Here is a 23,553-nt window from a genome sequence, read left to right on the forward strand (position 1 = left end):
CTGACCTCTGGGCCACATTGCTCCATTCTGCCTTGGTATCTGGGGGTGCTGAATGTCGTGGCATCAGACACAATCTGTTGTTTCTCCAGGGAAATCATGGAGACAATTTAGAAAGGGAGTACCTTGCCCATCTGCATCCCTTCTCCTTCAGTCAGGTGACTTCCATTAGCTCTCTTTATGCTTCTCTTTCAAGTAACTCGGTGTGTAGCTTTCATAAGCTTTTCTTATGAAAGATAGTAGTTAAAAGCTGTATAACAGGGACAAATGAAGCACAGGATCATTAACTATCTTCCTGCTGGAGGGAGGAGGAGGAGGAGGATGTGCCTGCTGGCTTTCAGTTCTGTGTATCATTTGCTGAAGGTGTGAGCAGCACATCCAAGGAACCAGTTGTGTGTCCTATCGTTTAGGCAGCACTTTGTTGTCCTCCACAGATCGGGAATCTTGATCAGAGCTGGGCATAATACAGGGAAAAGTATTTGAGGAGAAAAAATGTAAGGAAGGGATTGTGGGCTGTGTAGGTGGGAGGAGGCATTAAGATACATTAACAATGTATACAAGCTTTATATTCAATAGTTATGAGCTTTAATACTCTTCTCATTCATTTGGTCATAGAGAATCATTTATTTTTGTGTAATCAACCCTTTAACATGGGTACTGCACCTTTAATGAAAGTTTACACGTTTTGTTTTCAGTGTTCTTTTCATTGTGCTCATATTTTGGTAATTGTCGCTATTCATTAATGAAACTGGGAAAGTAATTGTGACATTATTGCTATTCATAACATCTTTTTTTTATGTCTTAGATCTCATTTCAATTTTCTTTTGACAAAAGAAGAGAGAAGATGAAAACTGCAAAAAAAACTGTTTTGCTTGAATGAAACACCTTCTGGGATGTTAAAATTTTAATGATGGATTGAGAAATCTTTGTTGATATTTTTGCTTATCTTACATAGACTGTTTACAGTAACTGTGTTTATTTAGTGTGAATTGTAGGTTGGAAATGGCCAACAGTCAATCTCATTTTTACTTTCATAAAAACTAAATAGGAAGTCAAGACTGAAGTAAGTGTTGTTCTGAGCAAGAGTCATTATTGCTTTTAACCTGTTACTTTCTGAAACCAGGGGGTTAAAATAATAAATTCTTGAGAAAACCCTGTAGAGAATCTAGTATTGTAAGTGATCTGTTGAAATTAGGGCACAACTTAAAAGTTCAGTTTGTGGTCAGAAAGGATCTGCTTTCTGTGGGATCCTGAGTGTTAAAGAATGGCTAAAATGCAGAATATAAGAAAATGAGAAATCCAGGGTCTGTCCCAAATTTCAGTAATACTAAGTAAATTTAAGGAAGAGTTGCACTTAATATTTTACACATCCTTAATGTTACTTTTTTATTTCTAGTGACTTCATTGCAGCTGAAGGAGGAGTTGCTGGATGGAGAAGAGTACAGCTTCCTTCAGGGAGCGTCCGACCAGGAAAGCAACGGATCTGCCAGTTACTACATCAAACAGGAACCGTGAGGCAGCCTGGAGGAGTGAGAGGCAGAGGATTGGTGATAGGAAAAGAGCCTTTCTCCAAGTCTGACTGATGTTGTTCCCACTTGGATGGTGCAGTTCGGGTGACTGTGCCTGGGGCACTTTGCTGACTGTAGATGAGTTAGACTCAGTTCAGAATTTTTTGGAAGGGCGGGGAAACTATTTTAGTGAAAAAGATTTTTCAATTTATTAAAAACAAAAAAAAAATGGACACTTTTGTGTTGTATTTGAAGCTTTTGAAAGAATTTTGTAATATTTTCAAGTTCAGATTTATTGTGCATTGTTAACAAGAACTGAAATTCTAATTTTTTGGTAAGATTAAAGTTTAATTAGCATGGTTGTGGGAAGTGGTTGGAGGAAGATATAGTTGCAAATACAAATGAACTGTCATAACAAATGAACCTTTTTGGTACAAGTTGGGAGACTTTTAAGACTCTTGTGAACTGCACTGGTCACGCCTCTGTTTTTCATTGTGAAAATAAGGCATTTAAGCCCTAATTTAGAGGCATAAAATGTATGTGGAAGATAGTCCTGTAAAGCTCTACTCAGTGAGTAGCCCCAAGTGCAACGGAGCCATCACCTGAGGAGGATTTTAACTTTTCAAGATGTTTTTATTTAGTTTAAAATACCTTTTTTTTTTTTATGTATAAGGTTCTGGTTTTTAATGTTCCTTAGGGTCCGATTCAGTGCCCATTAATATCAGTAGCCTTGTCGTCAACTGCAGTGGGTGCTGGATTGGGTCTGCAAAGCTCTTGTCTGTACATGAATGTCTGTACTCTTGGAATGCTTCAGCACATGTTTACAGAGCCCTATGCCAAACTGGAACTTGAGAAAATTCCCTCATTTGGAAGATTAGTTTTAGCTCTGAATTTCAACTGAAGAAGCAGCTTAGATGGACAGTAACTAAGGACTCCCTTGGTGGAGGGAAGGAGCTTGTGAGTATTCTTCTGACTATCTTTTTCCATTCAGAAAGCCCTAGATGTTTCCTTACCATCCGAAATATTTATCTGTGGACATTCAGATCTGATGGTCCACGTGGTTTCATGTGAGCTGAAAGGAGCCATAAATGTTGTGGATTAAAAAATTACTTCAGCCCTGCATAGCCTGCAATATTCATGTCTTGCTGCAGTAGTGTAATGTGGGAGTTGAGACTTGAGAACAATATAAAATCATATATTTTTCAGTATATAATTCATAAACTGGATTTGCTTATTGCCTGGAATTCTTGTCTCACATCAAGCGTTCCATAAGCCCCACGTGTTCAACTGTCCTGACTTTTACGAGGTCACATAAAAGGGTAAAAATGATGACCAGTAAAACACAAGGTGTTTTTGCAGGAGCTCTTAATAATTTGGATTTTCTTTCCATATTTTTAACCTTTCACCATCTTTGTAAATGATCTCATTGGTGGAGTTGACGAGTGAAGTGGTTAAACAGCCCTGCAGAGCTGTGACTAGAAAAATGTGCATCAAGAGCTTTAGCTTTTACCAGTAAGGTTCATTAACTTAACTCTCAGGAATTAACTGCATATGTTCTATAAGTGCTTCTGGGTCTTCGCAGGTCCCCTTCAGAGCAGTACAATGATATCTGACTCTAGACCATAAATTAGGGCTTAAAAAAAAAAGAAAAGAAATCCATCCAAGTTTTAAACATCTGTGTTCCTACAGCCTAAGAGATGCTTTAAAGATATCAACCCAGAGAGCCCCAGGAGACCGTTTTTGTATATTGTTGTTTGAGCTTAAAAAAAAAAAAAAAGTGCATAGAAAGTTGAAAACCAGCAATTTGATTATTTTCTAAAATATTGCTCTAACTTTGGGTACATAGTATTGGTGATATGCACAGGTTTACCTCATTCTATGCAAGAGGGGTTAATTATGTAAAGTTTTGTATTTACTACTGGAAGTAAAACATGTCCTGTATAGTGTAGGAATGTCTGGAATTCTTTTCTCCCTTACTGGTAAAATTTCTTAAATAGCGACCCCTTTTTAACAACAGCTTCTTCTACTGACAGAATCTGGTAATCAGATTAGAAGTATCTATAACTTCAGGTGGTAAAGACATTATAGTTCTCTAAAATAGCCATGAAAAGGACTTTGTTGGGCCTGGTAGACTTCAAATACCTTATTTCAGATTCTGACCTGCCTGTGATGTTTCCTTTGAACAGCCTGGATTGGAGAAGTAGGATTAGAGACCATTGTAATGATACTTTGAGCCTTGATTATGGTTTGTTTCCCCCACCCCGTGTTCTCAAATTAATCCAGCTCTGCAAGCATTTATTTGGTTTGGTAAGTATAGCACTATTGATTTATTCATTTTTTTTTTTTTAAATGCAGCAACTTGCAGATTGTCCCAGTCAGCTGGAACAAGGTTCTCACAGTCTTGATTTCTTCTCTCACCAGCAGCTTCTGACTTCAGTAGAAAAACTTGCATCTATTTGTGTTTCATAATGTGGAAGGTCAGGCTGGAGTGAGGGAGGTGTATTGCCAGGTCACTACACCTTGGGTTCCTGAGTATTGTCCAGGCTCATCCCTGATTTCAGAGTTACAGTTGTCAAATGTCAAGAGGGAAAATTAGTCCTTAACACTTCCTGTGTTGGAGAAATGTGAGAATCTGTTTTGAAGTCTGTCAGTCTTTATAATATTCTTTTATTCATCAAACACTAAAGTCTGTGAGGTGACGTGTGTTCTTGGGTACCTGTGTGACTTCAGGAGTTGGTGAAATGTCTTTTGTGTTTCTGAACTCAAAATACACCTGAACTGTGTAATTCTCAAGTACAGTGACACCTGCCCTAAGCAAACCGCGCAAGGAGCTGCCTGAAGTCCCTTGCTCGGAAGAGGCTCAAGGAAGAGCTGAGTGGAGGGGTCTCGGCAGTGCCCGTGGGCCGGGGGTGTCCGTGGGGCAGCTCCCTGGGTTTGCCAAGCATTCCTGTGGCTCTGGGCACTGTTACCTTGGCTTTATTAAGCTGTGGTGCTTGGCTAAGAGAGCAGCAAGTGTTGGACACCTGAAACCTTCAATGGGGTCGAACTGGTTTCTGCATTTGGCACAGCAGGTTTTTATGACCGTGAGGTGGCACAAGTCCTTGTCCCTTTACTTGGCTGCTGCCCCTTTTTAATTGCTCCCAAATCTCTCTGCTGATCTTTGATTTTTATGTTATTTTACACACAACTCTCTAACCTGTTCCTTGCTGCGTCTGAGGAAAGCTACAGCAGTTATTGATTCCTTGTTCTACGGATACTAACACGGGTTTCAGTGTTTGTTTGGTTTTTTTATTGTTGTTTTATGTGATGTGAATACCCTCCCGTCAATATTTGTACGATGGTGCTAATATATTTGGTAACAATCCTTTATTGGGAAGGGATTTTAAAAAAACTGTGATTTCAGCTGAATTTTTTTTCTTCCTTTTGATTTTTGTTTTTCATATTTAAAACGAAAAGCCACAGCCATTTATACAAAAAAAGGCATCAGCTTTGGCCCCTGGGAAAATGTTGGGGCGGGAATCAAGATTAAACAAATGGGGTTTTTACATCATTTCTGTATGTATTTGATATATAGATCAATATCTGTACAAATTTAATCTTTTATTTTCTTGGTAATTTGTGTGGTCAATGAGAGAGTATTTAAAGCTTTCTCATGCAATGTACATAACTCAGTGAAGAAAATGCTTTTGGAGAAATTAATGTTACTTTCATTTTTACGAGACTGCAGATTTTCAGCATGGATGTGAAAAGCATTAAAATTATAACTTTGTGTACAAGATGAAAATAATTCACTAAATTTGCCTTTTTTACACAAAATAAAAATGATAAAAAGTCTTTTTCTGAATAGTGATTGTTTTGTTTAAAAGGCACTATTTGGCATACACATAAATGCACTCCAGCTTCTTTCTCTCAACAGAATGCAGATTAAAAAAACACGATTTGTAAAAGATAAATATTTTAAGTAACTGGGTATGTTGGTCTGACCACAAATAAACCATGTGAGATGCTGACCACAAGCTAAGGGTTTTAATATGAGATGGTGGCATTATATAAGCATTTAATAGAGAGCAAGCTTTGCACTTGGCTCTCATTTTATTTGGTATTAATAGTTGTGTAAGAAGGGAAACTGTGCAGTATCCCTTTTTTTTTTCCTTTAGCTCAGTTCAGCTGTGTTGGAAGCAGCTCCAGCCTCCTGTCAGCTCTCTGCAAAGGGGCTTTGCCACTGCCATGATTCCAGGAGCCTTCAAAGCAACTGCGCAAGGGACACAACTCCCTGGATTTTTATTCTGATGTGCCTGTACACAGCATTTCTGATTAACTGCTCCTTCTACAGGAGGGAAACACTGCATGTCTAAAATGACTTGTATGAGTATCTGAACGTGGGGTCTGCTGGAAGTGAATGCACCACAAGGAGTCAGTTCACACCCATTTATTGGACAGTCACTGTCAGCACTAAGATAACCGTGGTTGCTCCCAGGTCAGCAGCTGGAATGAGATGGTGCGTTAAAAGGCACAAATCCCTGCGGGAACTCGTCACTCGTAGATCCAGTCGTGGGCACAGGGCTTGAAGTCGATGAGCTCTGCGGGTTTGAACCACAGGTTGATCTCCTTCTGCGCGCTCTCCACGGAGTCGCTGCCGTGGATGATGTTTCTGTGGAAGGAGAAAAACATTGCTCCCTGTAAAAACACACTTCGAGCAACCTCGTCATTCTCCACATGCAAAAACTGGGATGAAGCATCTAGAGAGCTGCGAGACTATTGCTTTTATTTCAGGGCCAGTGTTCCACCACTCTGAGAGCTAATTAGGCCTAGCAGGGTCATTAGGGCGACTGTTCTACACCAGCCCCTGCCTGAGCTTACGTGCTGCTCTGAGGAGGAGCTGGATTTCAAACAGAGTCACTTTTGTACCATTTTCTTAAGTAGCAGTTATGGATTGTGACCTGCAAATGAAATACCATCAGATGAGGGTATCTACCACTAATTCTGGCTTTCCAGATATCAAAGACTGCCAACGGATTTCATGTTGGCAGTTAAAACATTGAGTAGTAGTTGGTTTTGATCTCAATTAATGAACTGAGTACAAACCTTCCCACTTGAATGCAGAAGTCACCACGGATGGTACCAGGCTTCGAGTCTGCAGGGTTTGTTTCCCCCAGCATTACTCTCCCAGTTTTAACCACATTGAGTCCTTCCCATACCTTAAGGCAAAAAGACAAAACCAGTCCTGTTAATCCATGCTTATACAAAATACCAAAGATTAATCTTTGCTAATAACATACTTTCCAAAGAAACAGGGGCTCTACCACTAAAAAAAACATTAACCTTGCCTAGATCATCTCTTAGGCCTGTAGGGGTGACTAGGGAAAAAAACCATATGAACTGGAAGTGAACCATCACCATTGTTACTCCAGTCAAGAAGATACTTTACCAAGCCTCAGACTTAAATAATGCACAAGGCCCACTCCAATGTCTTCTATTTTGGTAGGATAAGGACATCCTGATGAGCTGTAGGAGTTCCTAGTTAGATAGAGAGTCAAACCAGGAGATGCTACTGGAGCAAGTACATTGTTTTGAGGGGAGTGCAAGAAGGAATGACACAGAAGATGGGTTTCTGTGTCAGAGAGCCTCACCCTTTTTTGCCTAAAACAAAAGATTTTTGGTGTAGAAGATTTGCTCTCAGGAATTTTGCTTAATACATTAAGCATTTTAATACACATTTTATATGTGCACTTTCCTTCTTGTTAATATATAGTAATTTCCTGACTGTCTTAATTTTTTGTTTCTTTTGCCACTATCAGAACTGAGTAATTTGAAAAACTGTTTCTGTAACAGTATTTCTGAATAATTTAAAAAATTTACAGAGCAAGACAAATTTATTCAAGCAAGTCATCTTTAACTAAAATCAAGCCACTTACCATGGCCACAATAGGTCCAGAGTTCATGTATTTAACCAAACCAGGGAAGAAGGGTCGGTCTTTCAGGTCAGAGTAATGTTGTTTGAGAAGGTCTTCTGAGGCCTTTAAAAGGGCAGATGTAATATTAAATATCAGCATCTGAATATCATATCCCAAGAGGTGTTAGTGCTGCAAGACTATGGCACCGGTGACTGGGGGGTAATTAATGTTATCAGCAGGGCTGCAGTGCTGTTGTGGGTATCCATGTAAGCTCCTAACGTAAAATTAAAGGAGTGCACGGCCCCTTTGTCCTTTGTGGCAGTGCCACCGTTGCGAGCTGTCAACATTACTTCTTTGCATTGCAGTGACCCTCAGCGATAAGCAGCGCACGGGCTGCCTGGGTGCTGTTACCCAACACAACCTTTCAGTCAAGGTCGGTCCAGCTCTCAGTCGGGCTGCACCAAACCCTCTGGGCAAAACGTGCTTCCTTTGGACAGGGGGGAGATCCTGTGCTGGGCAGGAAGCTCGGCCTGATGCATCCGCTATCGGATTGCCATTCCGACGGAGAAAGAGCCGCAAAGGAAGATTGTCTGTGAGTGCCCAAGACATTCTGTGCGTACCCAAGACAATGTGTGTGTACCCAAGCCGCTCTGCGTGTGCCCAAGCCCCTCTCTGGCAGGCAAGGGAAGGCGTTTGGGGGGAAATGCGGGGACTCACGTGCACGAACTTCATGGCCACGAGCCGGAACCCTTTCTGCTCGAAGCGCTTGATGATCTCCCCGATCAGCCCCCGCTGGACGCCGTCGGGCTTGATGGCGATGAAGGTGCGCTCGGCGTTCCCAGCCATGGTCCTGCGGGCAGAGCGGGGCGACCATCGGCCTCAAGGTCGCCCGCCATGGCCGCGCCGCCCCGCCCGCCGCGCCCACGTGGCACGGCGGCGATGGGTGAGCCTCCCCCTGGCACCGCTGTGTGCCCCCGGCATCGCTGTGTGCCCCCGGCATCGCTGTGTGCCCCCCGCCCCGGCACCGACCCACCCGCCCGCCGCCCCCCGCGGGCCCCCCGAGCGCGGGGCCCGGCCCGGCCTCACCGCTCCGGAGCTCCCGCAGCCGCTGCCGCCCAAGGAAGAGGAGGAGAAGAAGGAGGAGGAGGAGGAGGGAGGGCGGCGGATCCCCCGCCCCGCGCAGAGGAGGAGCCGCCGGGCGAGCGGCGCTTCGGGGCGGGCCCGGCGGGGCGCGGGGAGCGCTTGGGAGCGCGCCCGGGAGCGCGCCCGGGGTCCCGCCCGCCCGCGGCCGCCAGCGCGGACAGGGACGAGACGGGACGGGACGGGACGCGATGGGATGGGATGGGGTAGGGTGGGATAGGACAGTGGCTCCTGGTGCCGTGCCCAGCGCTGCGCAACCTCGGCCGGCCCGGGGGGGGCTCTTGGCCGGGCTGTCCCCACCGCACCTGTCGCCTTCGCCTCCTCGAAAGCCGCCCGAGGGTTATTAGTTTACAGCTGCAGCAGCGGGGGCTTTAAGTCTTTAACACACTGAAGCGATTGCGGATGTTTAACTAAATAATTTTTTTTACTTATTGGTGCTGGCGCTGCCTTTTTCCTTTTTCAGATGTTCCTGCGGTCTGGCGGCGGATGGTGCAGCCAGCCTAGCACACCTGGAAAGCATATTTCTCACGGGAAAGTGATGTGGGATCTGTAACCCAGGGAAATTATCGGTGATTTTGCTGGGATTCAGGAAGATGAAGCTGAAAAACACAGATGTAAAACGACACGGTCCCTGTATGGTGTCTTAAGAAGAAGCGGGAAGGGTTGTTACTTTTTGTTATTAAACATTATGATAATTTGCCCTTTACTAGTTTACACAACACCTTTTCTCTTCCTGAGCGAGTTATAATCATACACAATCACTGCAGATGGGATATTAATGAAAAGCCCTTTGAAGTCCTTGTGCAGTCTCTTATTGATGGGACACTGACACTGGACCTGCTCGGGCACCTCAGCCATGCAGGAATGTTGCATTTCCCTGAGAGATGCTGACCTCCACCTCCTCCCAGTATCATCACATGAAAAATACTAATCAGCAGCTTTCTGACCACATCCCTCGATAACCCACGTTTCTCTATTTTGTAGTAATCAAATCAAGAAAAAGAAATCTCAAGTAACCTTTCAAGCAAAAATGGAACTAGAGACTATTCATCTCATGCCCAGGTTTGTCACATACTCCCTTTCCTCCAACACTTAACTTCAGTATTTATCTTCTATAACAGTGAATATTTTCAGAAGAGAAGCTCACAGCCTCACCTACGTACTTAGGGAATTTGTTTCATCTCCATATACTCATTGATAGAAGACAATATAATTAAAATATCTTTTTATTTCACTTAAGAAACAACAGTTGTTTCATTTTGTACCATCTCTTTAGGAGCTCAATATCTCTATGAAGTATCATAAGCATTCAGTTCAACATACATTGCACAGTTCATTATTTGAAACTCACCACAGGGAAAAAAAATCATGGGGTTGGAACAACTAATTCCATGAAACACTTGCTTGTAGTGAATATAATGTTGCAGGTAAATAAATACATAATATCAATCCCAACTCCTTCCTCATCCAGTACAACTTTTGCTGTTAAAAGTTCTGCAAGAGGACGATGTTTTCTCCTTTAGAAGCAGAGACCTCTACTGAAATACCTTCAGCATTATTCTGACTGTACTTCTTTACATCATTAAATTAATACAAAACAATATTGCCAAAGTCACTTCTGAGACATTTCATCCAAGGACAGTTTGCTTTGTAATGCCAACTACTAAGGAAAGGACACAAATGAGAACAAACCTAAATTATCAGACCCTAAATTATCAGCTGTTCAGCCAGCAAAGCAAACATCATTTATTGCTCTGTGCAGTGCCAGGGGGCTGCTGCAGTGAAGTGGCTGAAGGTAGATCTCCCTCATTCATCCTCACATTAATCTTCTTTTTACATAAAAGGGCATTTCATAAAGCCTGGCTGGTTAATCTTTCCTTAAAATGCTAAATAAATCCCATGTGGGGGGCGGGGGGTGGAAAGCAAGGTAAAACTGTTAGTGTGGAGGGCAGTTGTTATGTTAATCAGAGCTGAGCTCTGTGTACGGCCATAGAGCGTTTTGGGGGGAGAAACAGGCTTTTTTTCTGCAGCTGTTTTGGGCATGGGGCACACACGATATCAAATTCAGACCTCAACATTTGGACATGTTATCAATATACTCACATACCACCAGTTGTCCTTTAACATTTAAATAAAGTTAACTGCTAACACCAACCCATTTGCACGTTGAATTATTGGATATTTTTTTAACAGCAACAAAAAAATTTTTCTATTTACCAAAATACTCTCTATGGCTATAAAATGTTCCAGGAAAATATATATTTTTCATATGCTCTGTGTTTTAATCTCATATCTCTCAACCCCAGAGGCAGCTTTTTTTTAAAGTACAATTCCATCTATAACTTCACAGCTTTTAAATCAAAGCAGCAGCAAACACTGACTCTACTTAACGTTCACAACAACAGAGCAGTCTCACAGATTTCTGAGGTTTCTACCAGGGCTTTGGAATAGCTAAAGGCTGGCAGCTGCTCAGGGGCTGTAGGGATATCAGAAGATGCAGGCTCAGTGTTAGTCATAGATCCACTCATGAGCACAGCTTCGGTAATCAACCAGTTCTTCAGGAGTGAACCATAAATTGATCTCTGTCTCAGCGCTTTCCACAGAATCACTTCCGTGAATGATGTTCCTGGGAAAATAAAAGGTGGATAAAAGAGTAAGAGAATCCTCAAACTCAAAACAGAGCAAGCCTCTTGTTTAGAAGTGGTTTGCATTAGGGAGAGGAGCTTTAAGCATCTGTACAGCTGCAGCAGGCACAGCACAGTCCCAGCTTTGCTCCTTATTTTTGTCAATGGGGACAACCACGACTCAGTTTCCATCCCTAGAGCATAACATTACTTGGGCCCAGGGAAGGGCAGCTCCATGGGTAAGATAGAGAAGGATGGAGCACAGTTCCTCCATGTATCATGACAGAACACTTGATATTTATTGTCTTTGAATGATATCAAGAGTTTCAAAACATACCTTCCAACTTGAACACAGAAGTCACCACGAATAGTGCCAGGCTTGGAATCAAATGGATTAGTTTCTCCCAGCATCACCCTTCCTGTCTTAATCACGTTAAGACCTTCCCACACCTTAGAATAAAAAAAAAATTTAAAAAAATTAAAAAAAAAAATACATTCATTGAGATTATTAAATCTTAGCAGCAGATACTTTCCACAAGGACACAGGGCTGCCCATCATGGCAAAAGTCACCATCTGAATATTTGTTTTAGTGAGACATATTTTATCTCCAATTTTTCTGTCAGACTCATGAAGTGTCTGCTGACATTCTCCTCTAACAGCACATCTTCTTAATTACGGTATTTGAATCTAGGTTTTTAGGTCCTTTCAAAAGTAAACCAGAATTCAATAGGTACCACAGTCTCTTTGCAGGTAAGACAAGCAGTGTTTTTCTGAGCTGAGCTTCACTGTCAGGGACTCACCATGGCCACAACAGGTCCCGAGTGCATGTACTGCACCAGCCCATCATAGAAGGGCCGGTCCTTGAGGTCGATGTAGTGTTCTCTCAGAAGGTCTTCAGAGGCCTGTGTTAAAAACCAGCCAGACAAACAAAAAAAGCTCACTGTAAGAACTTAAGAGCATAGTGAAATCACAGAGATTAAGCACAGAGCGCTGGTAATCCGGAAACTTGCACGCACTTCAAAATTCCGAATTTCTAGCATCTTCCTTGGAGCAACTTCTGGTCTATATGAATTTGAACTGTTTGCTTTAACCACAGCTGAGCTTAGAAAAGTGTCTGCTACCAGTACAGATGGTTTATGTGACCTGGGATTTGTGGAAGATATTCAGAGATGTTTATTAGGCATGGGATGCACCTGAAACATTCTCTTCAGGCTAAGGACATCAGGTTACTAAAATTAGCATGCTTAGCATGCCTAAAGCATTTAGCCAGAGCTGGGAACTGGAACTTTTCCAGAAACACCCAAAACAAGACTTCTCAAAATTTCAGGTTTAAATATTCTGCAGTCTACATTTGTTGGTCCATCATGCTGCTGCTTTATTTGAAGGCTGCCAGTGATATGAAACAAAGGGGAGACATAGCAATTAAGGAGAGCTTACATGTATTAATTTCATGGCCACCAGTTTGAATCCCTTCTGCTCGAAGCGCTTGATGATCTCCCCGATCAGCCCCCTCTGGACTCCGTCGGGCTTGATGGCGATGAAGGTGCGCTCCTCGATGGAAGCCATCGTCCTGAGGGGGGAGAGAGGGAAGGGAAGTCGTTATCCCAGGAAGGGCAATCCCTGCCCTGTGTCTCCCGTAACATCGGCTGCATCTTAGGGACGGTAACCCACGGTCCCCACCGATCGCTGCACACAGGTTTTCACAAGTGCTGCGGGAGCGAGTTTAAAGCAGTTTTCCCAGTACAGAAACAATTAGCCAGCATTAAAATCAGCAAAGCTCCGAACGGAGGGGAAGGTAAAGACCGTCGCGGATCCACCTCCCAGCGCCGTGCAATAAATAAATCCACACAGGAGGAGTTTTCAGCGGGAGGAACCCGCTCGGCCGGAGGGCTCCGCGCCCCTGCGCGGGTGAGGAGCGCGGACACACCGCGCGGGGGGCTGCGGGGATGCTCCGCGGGGATGAGGGGCTGGGGGCTCTGCCCAGCTCTGCCCAGGACACCCTCCCGCTGCCCCCTCTTCCCGCCTCACCCTCTGGAGGTCCCGGCGGCTCCTGCAGCCCGTGTCACCCGCTGGTGGCTTTGCCACCGCTTTGTCTGCGCGGGGACCAGCCCGGCTTAGCCCCGAGTTCCCCCCCGCCCCCGCGGTTGCCATGGGGACAGCGCGGCCTCCCGCCTGCAGAGGACGCTGCTCCCCCCCCTCCATCGCCCCCCACCCGCATCGGGCCCGCCCCGCACCCGCCCAAGGCTTTTGGGGTATCCTGTTCCCTGCCAGCCCCGGCCGGGTCACACCGGCACCCACCGGGTGTCTGTTCTCCCCTAAGCCGGGGATGTCAGGCTGAGCCCTTCCAGCTTTTCATCCCGTTTTTTTTTGGATCCTGTTTTTTATATAACGGAAGGCATGTAATATTACCTCAATAAAAATATCATTATCATACTATTCTGCTCTAAGTTTCTGCTTTAAAGAAGGCCATTAGTTTTGTTAATGTTGGTGGTGTTGTTGTTTTGCTGGTTATACTACATCATTATACTGAATATTATTATATTTGATACTGTATTGGCTCTCTGAGCCCAAAGACCTTTCATCAATTTGACAACTGAACTGTTCTGCCTTTCGCGTTTTACTGCCTTTCAGAGAACTGAGGATAAAGCATCTGGACGGAAATCCGTGCTTGTCCTGCTTTTGTTTCCCAAACTGGGATGAACTTCCTGGGCTCCACTCCCTGGCTCTTCTTGAGAGCAAAGTTTCCCTTCCCTCTGGGCAGGACTTTGCTGCTGTTTAACAGGGGGAAGTTCAGCTTTTTGATAGCATGGATTTCCTTATTCAGGATCCCTTTTCTTTGCCACATTCCATGACACATCCATGTGCTACTTTTAGTTCTGGTGGGAGACTCCAGATCTGGCATAAGTATCTATTTATATGGTTACTAAGATTCAGGTTTCTTTTCCCCAGGTATGATCATGGTATGATGGACTCATTTTTCCAAGATGTCTGATTTAATAAATGATGTTTTAAAAACATTGTTTAACAAGTCCCCCTTGAAGTTATTTTGGACTTAAAATTTCTGATTATTCCCCTGACAGTGTCAATCCTCTATATTCTGTTGTTTCAATACACATTTCTTTGAGATGTTTTATACTACTAAAACTAATGCTCTAATCCTCACTATGGCAAAATAATACTTAAACATAAAAAAAAGGTCTCTAGAAACAGGATGTTTGGAAAAATATGAACTTAAAAGGAGCAACAGGACATCTATTTACAGCCTTGTTAAATCTATGCCATTTAATGATTAAAGCTTAGGACTTGCCCTAAGGTGGGCAAGCACTATTTCCAGCTTTACCATAGGTCTGCTCTGTGATCTTCGCCAAGTCTTTTAACCTCATTAAATAAGGGTCATCTTTGTCACTTCTGAGATTAATCCATGATTAACAGAGCAAGATGTGCATCATGTGGTACATGAAACACCACAGAACTTAGGCTTCCTTGTTATTTTTACTGTATAAATGAGCAGATTTATTGCTGTCTGAAAGTTCTACCAGATCACGAAATTACATTGACATTTACATGTTTATCTAAAATGTGAAGAAGCAGAGTCCACACAAATAATTTCCTAAAAACAGGCAGATCATGGGAGAGAAGTAAACCCCTGCAAAGTCCTCAGTGAGTGAATGAAGTGTAATTGCTGAGCTCAAACTGTTTACACATTCCTTAAAATGAGCAGAGATTTTTTTTTAAAACAGGCCCGAAGAAAAAGATTGACTGTGAATGTCTCCAGACTTCAGAAGAATTCAAACATAATTCTTATTTTGGGTGGTTTTGTCCCATCTGTGCATTGATCTCAGCTCACAGCCTCTGCCTGTACCACATTTGGGGGGTTCTCATTTTGTGCTGTGCCCCGCCTGCTCCTTATAACCAGACTCCTCAGTCTGACATGTTTTGTTGTTCAAGGCTTTACTACTCTTCATTTAGCTGAGTGCTGCTGTCATTAATCAGTCTTTACCTCAATTTCTGTTGTGCTTTAAGAAGTAAAGCACCACAGAATTAAGCTTTCACCAAAATTTCTTCCTCTGTGTGAAGTCCCAGGTAAGCTCTTCTCATCCCAGACTGATCCAAGGGCTTATTTTCTTCCCTGGTAAATTGCAAATCAATTTACTTTCAAGATAACTGTTTTTTCTAGGGATAGGTAATGTGATTTTTCTTATTATCCAGAAAACTTATTTGTCAGTCAGTTCTTTCCCCAAGAATGTGGTGGCATTTTACTCTGCTAGTTACCACATACAGCCACCACTTTCAAGCTACAAAGACAGTTCTATCAGGTTTCTTTGTGCTGTTTCATATGCTTGATTCATTTGCTAAATTGGCAGGTCATCAGGGTCCCTTAATCTCCTGGAAAGAAACTAGAATATCATTCCATACCGCCTTCAATTTTTAATTCATCCCTGAGTTTCTGATCTCACACTGAGTGCAAGGTGCACATCATAAAATGTGATCACTGTGGTAAGACTGTCAATAAGACACATTTTTACACCACTTAAACTCCCAGGTGACTTTTCTGCTCTCCATCTTTTTAAATACTTCATTATCCCACACTAGAGAACCCCCATATGACTAGAAAAAAACCCAAATGTCCCCTTTACCTGTGCTTGTCAGTCTGACTGCAACCGCGGTGGCAACGGCAGCTTGTTCAGTGATGCACCTGCTCTGTCTGGGAAAGAAAACCACATCCATACATTTTCCTGACAGAGACAGGATAAAAATAGCATATCCTCAGAGACCCCTTTGCTAAAGGCTGTCAGCAGACACCTTGACCCACTTCTGCCGTCTGTCAGAACACACGTCTTTGAGGTAACGTATTTGTGCCTTTTGCCAAGCAGGATGTCAGTGGCTATAAACCCTGCACAGACAAAAGGATCTCTGCAAGATTCCAGGGGATTGGTGCTTTTATCCTCACAATAATCTGCAGTTGTTTAGAGCTGTCCTCACGTTGTGCAGAGTTACACACGAACAACAACGTGGTGAGGTCCAGGTTAAGAGTTCACGGCATAATTAGCTGTGGCCTGCCCGGCGGGGGCAGGATGGAGTTCCCTCTCCACCTGGGCTGTTTGCAGCCTTCCTGCAGGATTTATTCAGGCTCAGGAAAGAAAAAACTCTAGTCAATAACTGCTACCCCAAGGGCTCTCAGTGCCTCCCACAACACAAACCACCGAGGTGAACAGGAACTGTGTATGACCCACACAGGGAGGGAGAAATCCCGAGGGACGGCTTCCCACGGCACTCCTGTGGCTGGGGAAGGCTTTAATCTGTGGCAAACAGCAGAAAAACACGGAGGAGTTGCAGTTTTTCCTCAGTGGACAACTGCTAAAGAGAAATAGGGAAAAATAATATCTTCTTTGGAATCTTTTCCAATAATTTAAATGAAAGTTTCACTCGAGGTGATGTATGAAAGCACCCATTGTCTTTTTAGAATTATTTTTTAGCTAAAATTATGTAAATTTTTGGTCAGAATTGAAAGACAAACAGCTTTACTTCTGTTGTGATTATAAATAAACTTGTATTTTAAGTAGCTGCAGCATGTCAAAATATTAGCTTAGGAGGATGATGTCTAAACAGAACTCAGAAGAAATCAAAAATATGGGGCTGAAGTATTTTCTCCTTTGTCATTCCTGCGCAGACTCACTAGCTGAGTACATAAAAAGAGATCACAGCACATGCATTTAAAGCACAGTTTCTGTCTCAAAACCATCCCAAATGAGAGAAAATACAGTGCAAACCTCTGCTGCTCTCCAGTGGAACTGAATGCAATCACCACACTTGAGAGTTCCATCACTTCTTGAGCTTTGGCACTTTTTAAAACACTCATTTCTTTGTTCCTGGGCTGCTGCCTGGCCAGTGGATTCCTCAGCTCCCTGTACATGGAATATCACTTAATTAAAAACAAGGATTTCCCCACATTTGAATTGTATGATAGAAATTGTGCCAGAGGAGGTTTAGGCTGGATATTAGGAAATGTTTGTTCACTGAGAGTGTGGTCCCTGGCACAGGCTGCCCAGGGCAGTGGTGGAGTCACCACCCCTGGAGAGACCTGAAAGACGTGCAGATGTGGCACTTGGGGACATGGTTTAGTGGTGGCCTTGGCAGTGCTGGGTTAATGGTTGGAGTTGATGACCTTTGGGATTTTTTCTAACCTAAATTGGATGGTGCTATGTAAAATGAGGGATGTGAAGCAACTCTGAAACTTTTCAATCTCAGTCCTTTGAAATTGAACCTGAATGTCTAAAACAGCTCACACTGTTCCTCGACGGAACACATGATCCAGAATGGAATTCACTGTTCCAAATCCTAGGAAAATCAATCTCTCTTAGCATGTGCAAGATGTCTTCTAATCTCTATTACTGCTAAGAAAACAGGATTTCTGATATTGATTTATCCGTAGACCTTATTAGAACTGAAAGTCCTTTTTGCCAATACAGCCAATACAGCACTTCCAAGCACGGCTTGCGAGCTGCGGAGTCCCAAAATCCGGGACCTAAAATCCTATCTCTGCCAGTCATCCCCCAGTGAATCACTTGATCTATTTATGCCTCCGTGGGTGCGATAAACAAATACCACCGCTGCCACGGGAGCCGCCAGACGGCACCGCCTGGCATCTCCCACCCCAACTGGGAGCTCTGCCCACGGGCAGGGCTGTTCTCTCCGGTGACCTGGAGCATCCTGGCCTGTATCAGGAATATCAGGAATACTGTAGCCAGCAGGAGCAGGACAGTGATTGTGCCCCTGTACTCGGCACTGGTGCTCCGTTCAGCTTTGGGCCCCTTGCTTCCCAAAGGACACTGAGGTGCTGGAGCGTGTCCAGAAAGGGAGAACACAGCTCGTGAAGACAGCAGACAACATGTCTGATGAGGAGCGGCTGAGGGAGTTGGGGGTGTTCGGTTTTCAGAAGAGGAGGCTCAGGGGGAACCTCATCACGCTCCACAACCATGCAGAAGGTTGTAGCGAGGTGGGGTCTCGTCTGCTGTGAGAGGACAAGGGGAAATGGCCTTAAGCTGAGACAGGGGAGGTTCAGTTTAGATACCAGAAAAAAACATTCCCACTGTCCGTCTGTTCTGACATTGGAACGGGCTGCCCAGGGCGGTGGTGGAGCCACCATGGGAGGCGTTCAGGAGGAGCTTAGTGACGGGGTTTGGTGGTTTGGTGGTTACAGTGCTGGGTTGATGGTTGGACTGGACGATCTTAAAGATCTTTTCCAGCCTCGATAGTCCCGTGACTCCGTGGCCCCCGACGTGTCCCCGACAGGACGGGATGACCCAGCCCCGCTCGGCTCGGCTTTTCCCATCTCCCAGCACCGGAGCCATGCGGGAACCTCCCCCGTGACGTCACCAAACAGCACCGCCCGCTCGATGACATCACCGCACATACCCCGCCCCTCGTGACGTCACGCACCACACAACCCCGCCCCCTCTTGACGTCACGGCGCGGCCCCGCCCGGCGCGGCGGGTGAGGTCAGAGGCGCGCGCCGCTGCCGCCCCGGCCGAGGCTCCGCCGCCGCCGCAGGAGGGGCCGGACCGAGCCCGGACCGAGCCCGGAGCCGCCGCCGTCCCCGCCGGGCCCCGCCAGGGCCCCGCGCTTCCCCCGCCGCGGCCATGGAGCTGGCGGACGGCGTGGTGTACCAGGAGGACCCCGGCGGGCCCGGCCCCGCCATGATGTCGGAGCGGGTGTCGGGGCTGGCGGGCTCCATCTACCGCGAGTTCGAGCGGCTCATCGGGCGCTACGACGAGGAGGTGGTGGCCGAGCTGATGCCGCTGGTGGTGGCCGTGCTGGAGAACCTGGACTCGGTGTGCGCGCACAGCCAGGAGACCAGCGTGGAGCTGGAGCTGCTGCGGGACGACAACGAGCAGCTGCTCACGCAGTACGAGCGGGAGAAGGCGCTGCGCAAACAGGCCGAGGAGGTGAGCGCGGAGCGCGGGGGCGGCGGCGCTGCCCGGGCTGGGGCCGCCCCGGGCGGAGGGCGAGGCAGAACCGGGGCCCGGCGAGGGGGAACCGGGGCCCGGGAAGCCCCAGCCGGGGCTGGGCGAGGGGCCGGAGCCACCGGTGACGAGCTGAGGTCGCGACGCCGCTCCGGGAGGAGGAGGAGAATGAGGAGGAGGAGGGAGCGCCCCGTCCCTGCCCGGTCCGAGCGGCTCGGCCTGCAGCGGGACTCGGGCGCGCTGTGCCCTCGGTGTTCGCAGCGTCTGCTCCCGGAGGGATCCCGGATAGCCCCTCCGGAGCGTTCCCCGGGCACAGCAAACAGGGACCCGTGCGGTCGCTGCGCTGTCGCGGCCCCTCCGGGTGCGCTCCGTGCCGGGAGCTGGATGTCGAGACCAATGGGTGTAAATGCCTTTTAGAGGGTATTTACAAAAAATAGTGGCGATGCACTCCGAAAACCGCAGAGATACACCGTGTCTAGGCTGAAGCTCTTCGGAGCCGGTGCATCAAGCCGCAGGCAGCAACAGGTGGTGGTGGACTGTTCAATGACATCGGCTCTGGCTTGAGACAGAGTCGCTATTAGATGGGCTTATTTCAATTTTTGTACTAAGAATCACTTTGGCATAAATAAACTCACAAAGCGTTGTCTCCGGTGAGATTATAAAACAATGCAATAGAAAGCAGCTGTGCAGGATAACTTCCTCCAGCTCTATTGTCTTGCCAAACTCCTGAAGGAAATTGGATTGACAGCATTATCTGTAATAGAACAAGCCATCTTACAAGTCTATTTCCAGACTTCTTGTCCCGTGCTTATCTCTCTTGTTGTGCTTGCCTTGTAAATTTTCCAAAAATCAGAGGAATAGTGATATGGAGGGTAAAGACAACACTGACAATGAAAGCTTAATTTGAAAAACATTAACCATGTAAAAACATTCATTTATGTTTCGGTTATAAATGAGTGCAAAATGTTGTCTGCTTATTATTATTCCAGGTCTTAGTTATGAAGTGCTGTGGTATGGATGATGCCCCCCCAGCTCTTGGTCTGAGTTACCATTCATCCTCCTTGTGAAACGTGGTTGTTTTATGTTGCCTTATGGACTTCAGTCAGGGGACTGTTGGCATAAAGACTTAATCACTAGCTTTGACACAAGCTGCACGTACAAGGCTTTTTAGGAAAACATATTTCTGTTGGGAGGAATAGGAAGGGACTGATAAATACTTTCTTAAACAATTCACAGGAAAATCAATCAGGCTTGAAACACAAGCAGCATTTGCCAGATTGAAAAAAGAAGACCTTGGGCAGTGGAACAAAAACTGTACCAACATGATGAAAGAGAATATGGGGTTAATTATGTTGCTGTGGTTCTTAAGGAGCTGTAGTGCCTGTGTTGGTAGTGCCATCTCCATTTCTGTGTGTCATGATAAATTAACTTAAGGGGACAAGCATTATGCAGTTTAAAACCCAGCACTCATGCTGCTAGACAGCTTCCTGATGCTTTCCAAAGTGCAGGTAGACCACAGATCATATTCTCATTTTAAGCACAAAGGTCCTTTTTGTGATGTGCTGAGGTCACTGGGCTGTACAGGTGTGAACGTGTCTGTCAGGTACAGAGTGGCATGTTCAGGAGAGGCACATGTTGTAGTCAGGCATGATTGTTACAGCTATTTTTGTGATGCTGGAGTAGCCTGATGGGGTTGAAATACAAGGAGGGAACAGGAATACAACACTATTTTTCGTGGACAGGAAGTTGCTGGCTTAGTGTGTTTCTTTTCTTTCATTGTGGAAGTTGCTTATGTAGGGTAATGGCAAAATGGAGAATTTTGAGCTACTGAGTTCAGTTTTTCATATCATCTAGTCACAGAATGATTTGGGTTGGAAGGGACCTTAAAGCTCATCTCATTCCATGAGCAGGGACACCTTCCACTATCCCAGGTTGCTCCAAGCCCCATCTGACCAGGCCTTGTACACTTCCAGGACTGGGGCAACCACAACTTCTCTGGGCAACCTGTGTCATCTGCTGTGACTGTCCTGAGGAATTAACATACCTTCTTTTACTTTCTGCTTGGTACTGTAGGAAATTTTGTGTGTAGCAGTGTCTTAATGAACATTAATAGTTTACTATCTGCATAGGAATCTCTTTACCCCGTTGTCCTAATTCACTTTCTTTATTTGCTGTGCTTAAAAAGCGTTACTACAGAAACGTCATGAAAGTTGTTGCCTGTAGACTACTGAAATAATTTATTTTTTTTGAGAGTCACCTTAATGGAAATTCTGGGCCTGTTTCTCAGTCCTGTGGGTAACAGTCCCAATTTTTGTAGTTGCTGTGAAGTGCCTTGTCTGACTTTTAATAGGGTAAGTTTTGTGATATCGCTGAAGGAATGGAGGAACCAGCTGTTCTGCTGTTCTGCTTCCAGTTCTGCATAACTTACCTTCCCACTTGGTGACTGGGAGGCACCACGTCCTGCCACAAAGAAGTGGGAGAGGAACCAGCACTTGGGGTTCTTTTACACACCCTAAGTGTTCCTTCTGTAGCCGTGACCTGCTTCAGTCCTGGGGGTATGGCTGGCAGGTGTTCTGTGTAGACTTGGCAACGGGATAAAATCTACTTTTAGCCATGTCAAGTTAATGCATCTTTTAGCTTTTCTGCTGCTGGTGGGATTAAACTGTTTTTGAAATATTTTGCAACCATGAAAAAGGATTTCCCACCACAAAAATTGGTTTAAGTGATAGCGTGAACTTGATGTCTGCCTTTTCTTACTGTTCCCAAAGTTAGCTTTCTTCTTTAGGATTGTATGTTAAGTAAACACTCAGCAGTAAGAGTTTAAGTATGTTTTATTTGAGAGAACAAAACTGGGATCCAGTTTACAGAAAGGTGTAAAATAATGTGGAAGTTACCGGGTTGTTTTCAGTTATATGTATTTTTCCCTGCCCCAAGTTCAGCTGAGCTGGCTGTGTAGTTGATTTTTTTTCTCCCTGCTCCGGGAGGAACATGCCAGTGGCTGGGAATCTGGCATCATTGCAGTGCAAGCTACTGAAGGACATGTCACAGGATAATAAAGATTGCCAAGTGGGTGGGAACCTGACATCGGATACGCTCAGTATTGCACCTGGGTCGTGTGACAGGAAAATAAGTCTGAACATAAAGAGACAGAAGATGACACAAATAGAGGAAAAAATGTTTCATTTGGCCAGTAACGTGCTGCTGAGTGATTCAGTGGTTGAGAGAGGGCTCCAAACGTGTGTGATGTGCCACTCTGGGGTCTGGGTTCGTATTTATTTGCAATTATCGCTGTAAACTTTAAAGTAGTTTTGAAACTGATGACATAAAGGCTTCTGAGTCTAACTGGTGAAGGACTTTTCACACTTTTATTGGAGCTCTTTAAGAACAGGTTGGACAAAGGTCTGTCTGAAATGACATGGTTGATCCTGCCTGGAGAAAATGGGACGGATTAAGTGGGAGTTGCCAAACATAGTTGCTGAAGGTATCACAGGCTTGGGTTTCAGCAGCAGGCACATGCAGAGGGAGGTGTGCATCACATCCTGTGCTTCCACCTCATCATAGCCTGATCAAAATTAACACTGAACATCAGAGCCTTGAAACAAGATGACCTTTTAAGGATCATTCTAGCTGTATCTTCTGTGATCTTGTGTAATTTGGTCTGATTGTTTTAAAGATGAACTTGTGTCCTTCAGCTTGTTCTTGGGGAAAAAAAAAAAGTCAAAAAAATCTCACTTCTCATTAGAGTTGTAAGATACATCATTGTGGCCCAGACAGGATGTCACTTAGAATGAGGAAAACCTAGATTTTTGTCTGTGTCAGTATTTTGTATAACCAGTGGCTGGGACTGAAATAAGAGGATGTCTAGTATCCATGTATTAAGTGCTTAATATGCTGCTGGATTTACATTAAACAATGCAAGCAATATGCAGTATTTGAGTATATTGTCAATGTAAATAAATAAATTAAAAAAAAGTCGCTTTATTTGGGTGCTCAGCCTGTCCTTGGCTGCTGTGGTGGTTTATCTGACTAGTCCTTCCATCATACTCATGCAGGCTTAGTCAGGGTGGGATGATCAATCTGCTGGGGCTGTGATAATACTATCACTGAAAGGAGAAATGAAACCAAATAGAAACATTCAAAGTCTAAAGTCCTCAGTCCCTGATTTGATCAGATCGGGTCTGGTTTTCAGGTAGGGTGAAAAAAACCAAAAACATCTGTAATTACAAAAATGCTTTGAAGAATTAGTAACATAAATTCAAACTTTAGGCAAATGAAGGCAAACTAGTGGAAGGTAACAAAACTGTTGTAGACAAAACAAGTTTTCCTACTTGCAGTTGAAGAACTTGAGAAGAAACACAAAATGATACTTGTCTTTAGTTTCATGAGTAACAATGACACTGATGGCTCTGAATGACTGTTTATTCA

At 44.7% G+C, this 23,553-nt stretch overlaps 4 protein-coding genes across 17 annotated transcripts in view; 2 read left to right on the forward strand and 2 right to left on the reverse strand.

The window, feature by feature from the left end:
- Nucleotides 1-5,339, forward strand: part of MBTD1 (mbt domain containing 1) — a 34,396-nt gene extending 29,057 nt beyond the window's left edge. For all 6 annotated transcript variants that reach the window (XM_027880615.1, XM_027880614.1, XM_027880618.1 and 3 more), the window contains one exon: nucleotides 1,394-5,339. In XM_027880615.1, the coding sequence (XP_027736416.1) occupies nucleotides 1,394-1,512 (119 nt within the window). In that variant the 3' untranslated portion in view covers nucleotides 1,513-5,339. The remainder of the gene's footprint in view (nucleotides 1-1,393) is intronic.
- Nucleotides 5,340-5,921: 582 nt separating this feature from the next.
- Nucleotides 5,922-8,611, reverse strand: LOC114055940 (nucleoside diphosphate kinase). The gene is made up of 5 exons (XM_027880621.1): nucleotides 8,486-8,611; nucleotides 8,117-8,249; nucleotides 7,421-7,522; nucleotides 6,591-6,703; nucleotides 5,922-6,156 (listed from the first exon to the last, which is right to left on the reverse strand). Exons 2-5 carry the CDS (start codon nucleotides 8,243-8,245, stop codon nucleotides 6,039-6,041), a joined length of 462 nt encoding a protein of 153 aa, XP_027736422.1. The 5' UTR covers nucleotides 8,246-8,249; nucleotides 8,486-8,611; the 3' UTR covers nucleotides 5,922-6,038.
- A 2,053-nt stretch (nucleotides 8,612-10,664) lies between these two features.
- On the reverse strand, nucleotides 10,665-17,052 carry LOC114055941 (nucleoside diphosphate kinase-like). 5 transcript variants are annotated; one of them, XM_027880626.1, is made up of 6 exons: nucleotides 16,936-17,052; nucleotides 15,802-15,869; nucleotides 12,602-12,734; nucleotides 11,965-12,066; nucleotides 11,501-11,613; nucleotides 10,665-11,165 (listed from the first exon to the last, which is right to left on the reverse strand). In XM_027880626.1, the coding sequence occupies exons 3-6, from the start codon at nucleotides 12,728-12,730 to the stop codon at nucleotides 11,048-11,050; spliced, it is 462 nt and encodes a 153-aa protein (XP_027736427.1). In that variant the 5' UTR covers nucleotides 12,731-12,734; nucleotides 15,802-15,869; nucleotides 16,936-17,052; the 3' UTR covers nucleotides 10,665-11,047. The 5 variants fall into 5 exon arrangements, with proteins under 5 accessions (XP_027736427.1, XP_027736426.1, XP_027736428.1 ...); XM_027880625.1 differs by lacking the exon at nucleotides 16,936-17,052 and adding an exon at nucleotides 16,148-16,489; XM_027880627.1 differs by lacking the exons at nucleotides 15,802-15,869; nucleotides 16,936-17,052 and adding an exon at nucleotides 16,148-16,490.
- A 1,752-nt stretch (nucleotides 17,053-18,804) lies between these two features.
- The window catches only part of SPAG9 (sperm associated antigen 9), a 60,931-nt gene continuing 56,182 nt past the window's right edge, over nucleotides 18,805-23,553 (forward strand). For all 5 annotated transcript variants that reach the window (XM_027880604.1, XM_027880605.1, XM_027880608.1 and 2 more), the window contains exon 1: nucleotides 18,805-19,110. In XM_027880604.1, coding sequence (XP_027736405.1) covers nucleotides 18,805-19,110 — 306 coding nt within the window. The remainder of the gene's footprint in view (nucleotides 19,111-23,553) is intronic.

The sequence above is a fragment of the Empidonax traillii genome, unplaced genomic scaffold (genome assembly GCF_003031625.1).
Source record: "Empidonax traillii isolate 1590-97213 ecotype Southwest subspecies unplaced genomic scaffold, ASM303162v1 scaffold73:size1297144, whole genome shotgun sequence".
Taxonomy (NCBI): domain Eukaryota; kingdom Metazoa; phylum Chordata; class Aves; order Passeriformes; family Tyrannidae; genus Empidonax; species Empidonax traillii.

Coding starts and splice junctions, on each gene's coding strand:
- LOC114055940 (XM_027880621.1), bottom strand. CDS start 8,245: ATGGCTGGGAACGCCGAGCGCACCTTCATCGCCATCAAGCCCGACGGC. Junction 7,523..8,116: donor TGGCCATGAAGTTCGTGCAC/GTGAGTCCCCGC, acceptor GCCCTTTTAAAG/GCCTCAGAAGACCTTCTCAA. Junction 6,704..7,420: donor CTGGACCTATTGTGGCCATG/GTAAGTGGCTTG, acceptor TTTTGCCTTAAG/GTATGGGAAGGACTCAATGT.
- LOC114055941 (XM_027880626.1), bottom strand. CDS start 12,730: ATGGCTTCCATCGAGGAGCGCACCTTCATCGCCATCAAGCCCGACGGA. Junction 12,067..12,601: donor TGGCCATGAAATTAATACAT/GTAAGCTCTCCT, acceptor TTTTTAACACAG/GCCTCTGAAGACCTTCTGAG. Junction 11,614..11,964: donor CGGGACCTGTTGTGGCCATG/GTGAGTCCCTGA, acceptor TTTTATTCTAAG/GTGTGGGAAGGTCTTAACGT.